Source organism: Cibotium barometz, chromosome 11 (genome assembly GCF_041138505.1).
Source record: "Cibotium barometz isolate CiBa-2024 chromosome 11, ASM4113850v1, whole genome shotgun sequence".
Taxonomy (NCBI): Eukaryota; Viridiplantae; Streptophyta; class Polypodiopsida; order Cyatheales; family Cibotiaceae; genus Cibotium; species Cibotium barometz.
This window is the reverse complement of record NC_141056.1, coordinates 29,340,683-29,349,263: the sequence shown is the minus strand read 5'-3', so window position 1 is coordinate 29,349,263 and position 8,581 is coordinate 29,340,683. Positions and strand designations below refer to the sequence as shown.

Here is an 8,581-nt window from a genome sequence, read left to right as displayed (position 1 = left end):
GTGCATTCAACTAATAAGGAATACAAAGATACACCTTGTCCAAGGGACATTCAACATGGCTTCGCCCCCCTTTGTATCTATCGTGTCCTATTTGGAGTGCAAGGGTCGAGGTTTCAAGGAAGGCCATAATTTGGGAGAATCAAGGACATAGTGTCATGGGCATTTCTGACCAGATTTCCATACCAATCAAACCAAGATGTGGCTTGGCAAATAGGAACCAACACGAGTGTCAAGGAACTCCATTAACAACCAAGGAGTGTTAGAATTTGTGTTTTAGGGGGAGCATGGTTCCTATAATTTGGTTATACATGTGAAAGTTTGAAAGGCCTTAGTCCAAAGGTTAGATCAACAAGGTAGTGGATGATATCATAAATCACATGTAAAGTGTTAGTCATATGGGGTGTGCAATGCATGTGCTATTAATGCTCCTACATCTATTTAAGTCCAAGGCAAGAGAGTGAGATTGATGATTGGAAGCGATTTGTGAGTTTGTCTTTTTAACCAAGGCATTCTTTCCCATGTAGAAAGAAAGACAATTTGTCACTAACAGATAGTAAGTTCAATATTTGATTAAAAAATCTAAATGCTTCCTTGACAAATACACTCTATTTTCTCATTTTAAAAACATTTGACTCGCTAAAAAGTGCTTGACTAGGCATTAATCAATATAACCTACTACAAGCCAAAAAGTTCAGTTCATCACATCAAGCCAAAAAGTTTCCTTTGTCCTAAAGGGACACCATTCAGCACGATGTCCAACATTGAAGAGGCTTTTACAAGCATTGGGAAAACAGAGTGAACCTGACATGAATCCTTCTCACCTTACAAGCATTGGGATTGAAGAGGAAAATGTAATTTTGTCATAGAAGAGGCCTTGATGCTAACATCAACTTTTCTTCATTATGTAAGTGTAGTGGTTTCACTGCCACCTTACATCAAAGTTTTATGTGGGTTTTAGGCACATCTTAATTTTGGTTAATGGTTGGAGGCCCTTAATGGCTGATTGCTCATTACGTGCAGAATTGAAACGACCACCCAAAACACAAGCCAAGAAGCCTGAGTGTACCAATGAGCGCTAGTGTAACTGTTAAGAGTGTTGGACTCTAATCCCCAAGGTCGTGAGTTCGAATCCTTGTGGGGCCTCGTATGGTATCATCTCCCTTGGGAGATTTATAAGTCCAAAGTTGATATGTGGGCGGCCTCGGCCCCGGCTTGTGCCTTTCCACCATACGGGGGTTGGGGGTGTGTGTGAGTATTTCTATAAAATTTCCTGTACCTCCAGTGTCAGTGGAAGCAATCGCAAAGTGTACAGTTGTGAGACTGACACAGGCATTATAAGAATCATATCAGGTATAATTATAATTTCTGTGCAGTGGCAGAGTCCCAAGCCCCACAAATGATGGGTTGAGCTTTACAATGCAGCGCGTATGTGGCATGAGTGATCAACTACTTTCAACGGTATGCAATCCCATGTAGAAGTCGCAGGTAAAAAGGCACAGTTTAGAGGCATAAATGCTCTATGTTACAAGGAAAAACTAAGGCTAACTTTATCAGAGGCTGGCTCGGATTGTCCCTCTTCACCCTGAAGCTTTCCATGAAACTATCCAGTATATGGCACCCTCCAATTTTTTTTGCAAGTAATCGCTTTCTGTACAGAAAAAGAATTTTGTGTATTAGAATAGCCACTCACTAATTATGCAGCCGCTGTGGAGAATTACTCTGAAGCCCAAAACTGCATCTGCATCTACATGTTACAGGTGACATGATTCCATCATAACAGCTCGCTCTCTTCCAACTCTCTCAAATAACTGTCCAAATCAATACAATCCGGAGACTCCAAGGCCTCTATCCAACCTGTCAACAGAAAAGCAACTCATAATATAACCTCTGTAAACTCAAACCCAGAGCACTTTTTTGAATATTCAATGCCCCTCCTCCCTCTTCTTTCAAAAAACGAAGTCACTTACGTCGTCTCAGAAAGTTTTCAAGTTCTATAATTTTCTCTGTCAGTCCATCATCTGCCACAGAGCTGGACACATGGGGCTGTGGCTCACTTTCTTCTTCTGTGATTTCATGGCCTTGGTCTTCAATAGGTGCCTCAATAGGCACATCATCTGCCACAGAGCTGGACACATGGGGCTGTGGCTCACTTTCTTCTTCTGTGATTTCATGGCCTTGGTCTTCAATAGGTGCCTCAATAGGCACATCATCTGCCACAGAGCTGGACACATGGGGCTGTGGCTCACTTTCTTCTTCTGTGATTTCATGGCCTTGGTCTTCAATAGGTGCCTCAATAGGCACATCAGCCACAGAGCTGGACACATGGGGCTGTGGCTCACTTTCTTCTTCTGTGATTTCATGGCCTTGGTCCTCATTAGGTGCCTCAATAGGCACATCATCTGCCACAGAGCTGGACACATGGGGCTGTGGCTCACTTTCTTCTGTGATTTCATGGCCTTGGTCCTCAATAGGCACATCATGGCCCCCTGTCTCACTTGGTGGAACAGGTGGAGTAAGATCCCCTGTCTCCAGGCTTGTCTGTACAGTAGTTGCAGAAGCATCTTGCTCAGAAGAACCGCCCTCTTCTTTATGGCCTGTGCTGCTTCCCCCAAGATTAGCCTGTGCTGCGGCTCGTTTCGCCTTCTTTCTAGAGGCCTTTGATTTTCGCTTCCTACATAGAGACAAAATAAGTTTGTTAGGTTTGTTGAGTTTGTATACAGCGCAACATTGCATGCGAAGGGAGGCATGTTGCCTACCCACTTGATGATGTTGCCTACCCACTTGATGATGTTTAATCCCCATGTTGCCTATCCACTTGATGATGTTTACTTGGCCTCTTGGATACAATTAATAATACAATAATACAATTTTGTCCCTTAAAAAAGGCTCTAAAATTAAAAAGTACCAAATTGTAATTCAAGGGTTTTGATAGTCTATTTAAAGTTTGATTTATCTAAATTTTTGAAAGCAAGCGTGGTGAGACAATTCTTGTTCCAGCCTACATCAAGACAATAACTTTGAGTCTGTATACTGGGATCAAATAGCAAAAGCAAAGTGTCTCAATGGTAGAATAAGCATCATCAGTATCCTGCATACGAAGATGCAAGTCCCATACAGAGATAAGCAAGTGATGCAGAAACTCAGTTGAAACATTACTTCTTCTTGTTCGCACTCTCTTCCATTTCCACAAGCTCTTTCGAATGCAGAACACTCAAATCCCTCTGGTGCTTATCCCAAGCCTTCACCTGCAATCAGATCCATTTTTTTTCTCCACAAACAAAGTAAGAAACTGTAATGCAATACAGAAAGAGATCTGAATTCAAATCCACCTCAAAATGCCTGCATTCAAGGTCAATTACCAGTGCAGACTCCACAAGGAACTCCAGAGAGGCAAAAGTATTCAACCCTTGCTTTCCAACTCTTTGAGGATCATGGTCAAATATGTACTGCATCTCTAAAGGCAAGGTTATACCAGCCCAAAACAGATTGTTTTCACTCAAAATACCAAGATGCGTGAACCATTCCTTTGAGTTGATAGGATATCTGCTGGGCATGTCCTCCATAGCAGCCTGCAATCATTAGTCATCAGATACGGATTGTTTTCACTCAAAACACGAAGATACACGAAGTTGACAGGATATCTAGTCCATAGCAGCCTGCAATCTTTAGTCATTAGACACATCCTGCCTCTACAATATAACACACCGGGACACCACTGCAAGTTCCTGTTACCATAATGTTCAATGCGCTGTTGACAAAAGCCGGAGGTATCACACACACGTCAGAAACCTGAAACTGCATGACAAGGGTCTCAAATAGAGGGCGCATAGGGAGATCCTGCAACACAATTGCACCCGACTCAGAAAATGAACGACAGCTTCATGGCTCCAAGAATAAACAAAACATGGTGTGAACAAAACATGTGTTACACCTGCAGCGAGAGCTTATCGCAGTCGACCAAATCACAAGCCTCTTCTTGTTTCAACTGCAATACACCCCACAAACGGAATCACTAAAAAGGTAAAACATATGATTTCCAAAAGCAATAGACGTTAAAATGAAGCCCTCTCCTACCTGTTCCCAATAAAGTGCAACCTGTTCTTTCATCTTGTCCACATCCTCCTGCTGCACAGTGCAAAACCACCATATATTAATCTAAAGCCTGCTACATGCCACGATAACTGTTCGTACAAAACCTGTTGCATGCAAGTAAAGCCACAACAAAACTGATTATAAGCTAAAGCTTCCTACATGCAAGCCTTGATAGCTGTTCATATGTAAGTTAAAGCCTGTTACATGCAAGTACGAGCCGTCCAAGTAGCCAGGACAATTGTTCAGATATAAGCTAAATCCTGTTACATGCAAGTAAGGCCAGCACAAGCTAAAGCCTGCCACATGCAAGTAAAGTCAGTACAAGTGGCCAATAACCTCCCACCTTTTTCCTTTTTGAATGTTGATGTGATGACCTCAAATGCCTTCGCAGGTTGATGTTGGAAAAGAACTTTCTATCACATTTTGAACATGGGACTTGCACATATCGAACCGGACATTGAGACAGTAAATCTACAAGCAAATGGCCAACATCAAATAAGAAACTGACCCTCCGTCGCCCCTTGTGGTTAACGGAACTTGTTGTGTGCGCAACTGCATGCAGCCATGGTTTTTGAAAAATTGCGTGAATAAAAAACATACCAGGATTAGCCATCGTAGTAGCTTCATCAGACAAGCCCGTCCCCCAATCGACTGGGTTTTCCTTGAGGACTTTTTCAAACCAATGAATCCATTGAATGGGACTCTCTCCAGCATTCATGGCCGGCGCACGGGACTCACTGCTAATGGCTTGCCGCAACAGACTGTCTAAGTAGGTAGGAGGGCCTTGTTGTGTGCTATCATCTTCTAAGTTGGCAGGAGGGCCTTCTTTTGTGCTATCTTCTTCTTTTGTGCTAATGGTTTGCCGCAACAGACTGTCTAAGTTGGCAGGAGAGCCTTCTTTTGAGCTATCTTCTAAGATGGCAGGAGGGCTTTCTTCTGTTCTATCTTTCAAGTTGGCAGGAGGGCCTTCTTTTGTGCTATCTTGAGCGCCCAAGCCCGGGTGTATGTGCTCTTCATTGAATGTGTCAAGCCACTCAACCCACTTAACAGACCCCAATCCAATACTAGTAGGTGGTGTATTGTCAAGAATGGTCTGCTTGATCAGCTTGTCTAGTTCTTCAAACTCCTCAGGGGTCTTTGGGCATTCTCTTGTGCTAGCCTCTGACGTGGGAATGCGACCATGCTCACCATCCAAACCTGCATTTCGCTGCCCTTGATCAAATGTGTCAAGCCACTCAACCCACCTAGAAGAACCCAATCCGACAGAAGTAGCTGCTGACGAACTTGATGCATGATTGATGGTCTGCGTAATCAGATTGTTTAGTGTTTCGAATGGGTCTGGGGCCGCCATCTTCACATGGATTTAATTGTGCCCGTAATCTGCAGCCGCCTTGAGTCCTATGCCCAAGGCTGCATGGCAGTCAGAAAACAAAGAATCGACACAATGAATATATATTCGTCCTGAATTTTACCTTAAAACTATAAAAAGGGTTTTGCCTAACCTTATGCATTACAGTTTGCTCAGTTTACAAAGAAATGATCAATTACGATGGACCAACCACAATATAATGATAATTGCTCTATTTGCCGATGATTACATGGATGCAAACACCAAAAAAAGATCAATAAATGCTTGACTTTATTGATAGCCTAGCCAGAAAATGTATGATTCCACAAGCGCTAAACCTAATTAGCACTCCAGATACAAGTTCACAAAGTTCACCCTTAACAAAACACCAAACACTGACTGTGTGCACTCGAAATTCCTGCATCCAAAGCGAGGTAAGAAACCCCGTTTCCAGTGCAATAAGTCCCCCGATGCAGGGATTACTAATCGCTTAATAAAACCCCGTTTTCATAATTGCTTGATAACTACATTTGCTGATGTGAACCTTGCACTTAATAGAAGAAAGCTCCGATTTCTGATGTTAACCTCGCTCTTCAGCTTACTGATCAATACATCAAACACATGTCGAGTAATCTGATTAATCAATTGATTGGAGACAAGTTGATAACCCCCACATTTTTTGAGTTAATCTTACAGTATTAAGCCTAAATTCTATTCATGCCTTAAACAAGGTTACGGCACCGGATCACAGAATAAGAGACAGAAAGCAAAGATCAATGATGTAAGAAGGAAATCCGAGAATGCACAGATGTGATCTAAATTAAACTCTCACTTGACTGCGTGCACAGCGAAGTAATCGGCAGAGAGAGTGACCAAAAACCTTCTGTGGACTGGTAATGGTGCCCCTGCTTTCTGCTGATGTTTGGAACGTTCAGCGAGGAAGAGAGGCTAAGAGAGCAAGCGCTGTTGTAGAGACAGAAACCCTAATTGCGAGCGATGGTTGCAGAAAGCTGTAGTGAAGATGATATGAAGAAGTAGAAACCCTGATTGCAAGCGATGGTTGCAGAAAGCTATGGTGAAGATGATATGAAGAAGGAGAAACACTGACTGCAAGAGATGGTTGCAGAAAGCTATGGAGATGCTACGTAAAAGCACGAAGGAACGCGAAACCCTAGTGGCAAGCTCGACTGCCATAAAATAGCCAGAGCTTCAAATCGAACACAAAATCAAAAATGAGAGGGAGAGAGCGAGGCGGGTTTGTTTTTTTTGTTATGAAAAAATAAGGTGGAGAATAATAATAAGGCATTTTGCATTTAATTAAATAAAAAGACGCATTTTCTACATTTGATCGAATAAAAACTAGGATGCTAGTGTAGCCTTACCCGCTTGTAGAGAACTCTCTTCGTTTTGAAGGCTCTCCTAAATTTTGCAGCAATTATAGTTCACTATACAAATTAAAACCGTGCAGTTTTACATCTTGAATTGAAATTATATCTCCCCTTCTATCATTAATTGAAATGGGTCATCTCGTATAAACATACAACCGTGCAGTTTACGAACATGAATTTGTAAACATACTTGGAAACGGTGCTAGATGCACATCCGCCTAATAGTACGCCTACACTTATGATTGATGGAGATTTTGAAATACCTCGCAAAAAGGATAATTACAAATTGGTTAGCACATATGAATGTGAGTTGCACGACGTTGTTCAAGTCATACGAATTTTGTGCTTGTTTGTGCGAGTGAAAAAAAAAACCATATATAAAGTATGGCGGGGAGTTGGCATAGTCCTCCCCAAAATTCTATAAACATAAGGGAATGTGCCCTTCCCTCGTTTACCAAATAACACTCTCAATATCGAAAGTGGACCAAAGATACACCTTCAGTGTTGAAAGTGGCCATTAGTTTGTTCAAATATAAAAGATAGAAAAATAGGAATACCTTTGTCAATCTGCAATACTAAAGTCAATGATGCGATGAGTCTTGTATGATATTATTCCACGATCGTTGATTAATGTAGAGCCATACCGTTGTTGGTGCGCACGAGTTATCTTCGACCTCATGACCAAAGCTGCAATCTGTAAAAAAAACATCCAACTACCATCCATGTCATAGACCTAGGCCTTCATGTATTCCCCCTCAATTTCATCTAGGTCAAAGACCTCAACCTTCTCTAACACAAGGAGGGCATGAGTTAAGTAATTATTATCTACCAATCTCTTGGCTAGGCACTCCAATAATGGCCGCCCACTAGCAGGGCCTATCAAAACACACTATATCCATGACACACTCTATAGATCCTTCACACTCTATAGATCCTTCAAAACACACCCTCCCGCAATGATGTGCTCTTTGCAAAGCGGTGTGTCCAGCTCCCCATCCCATTGAAAATGACGATCTTCAGCACCCTTCGTCCCCACTTAGAAAGCACCGAGAGACTCCCCATAGAAGCAACCCTCTTGGTCTCTTCTCGTGTACACTAGTGAGTTGCCTCTCATGTCCTTTCTCTGACACCATGGATGCAGGTGTTGCCCTATCTTTCTCTTTGCTGTTCTTTCCATCATTTTCACCCTCCTCTCTAAACCATCTCCTGGTGTGATAAGGTTAACCGCTCATGGCAACGCTAAGTAGAGCTATGATGCTTTTGCGCCCCCTCCATCCTAAGGATTCATCGGGGTAGGGGTGGCATCTGCCACCATAGTCAGGGTTTCCTTCTTGCATTCAAGGCCACAGTATGCGATCCCTTCTTTGTTTCTTGATGTCCCTGCCGATCTTCATTCTCCATGTACGCAGATCTTAAGCTCCAGGCTCCAGCACTTGTCAAGGATACCGGGCCTGCCGTCCTCGGCACTTTTTGGGGCTCCGACGGATTCCGACGCTTTTTTTTTAAAAATTCCACGCTGTATGAGACATTAACATACTTACTTTTGACAGCTAGAGCACCGACGTGGTCTAATGTAATGGTGGTAAGGTCATAGGCTTGGTAGAGGAAAGGTTTTATGGTTCGAATCGTGCTCAAGGAGGTTAAACCTTTTACATCACTCGTGTTAGAGTGTGCTCGCATGCTCTGTGTGTGTGCGTGCGTGCATGTGTATGTGAGTGTGTGTGTGTAAGAGTGAGTATGTATGTGTTTGTGC

General features: G+C 42.6%; 1 protein-coding gene across 1 annotated transcript; it reads right to left on the bottom strand.

Annotated features, from left to right (window-relative positions):
* Window positions 1-1,290: 1,290 nt before the first annotated feature.
* On the bottom strand, window positions 1,291-5,443 carry LOC147634020 (uncharacterized). The gene is made up of 9 exons (XM_086805616.1): window positions 4,693-5,443; window positions 4,297-4,388; window positions 4,075-4,155; window positions 3,932-3,985; window positions 3,733-3,837; window positions 3,360-3,569; window positions 3,157-3,245; window positions 1,968-2,671; window positions 1,291-1,854 (listed from the first exon to the last, which is right to left on the bottom strand). Exons 1-9 carry the CDS (start codon window positions 5,441-5,443, stop codon window positions 1,772-1,774), a joined length of 2,169 nt encoding a protein of 722 aa, XP_086661742.1. The 3' UTR covers window positions 1,291-1,771.
* Window positions 5,444-8,581: the final 3,138 nt, after the last annotated feature.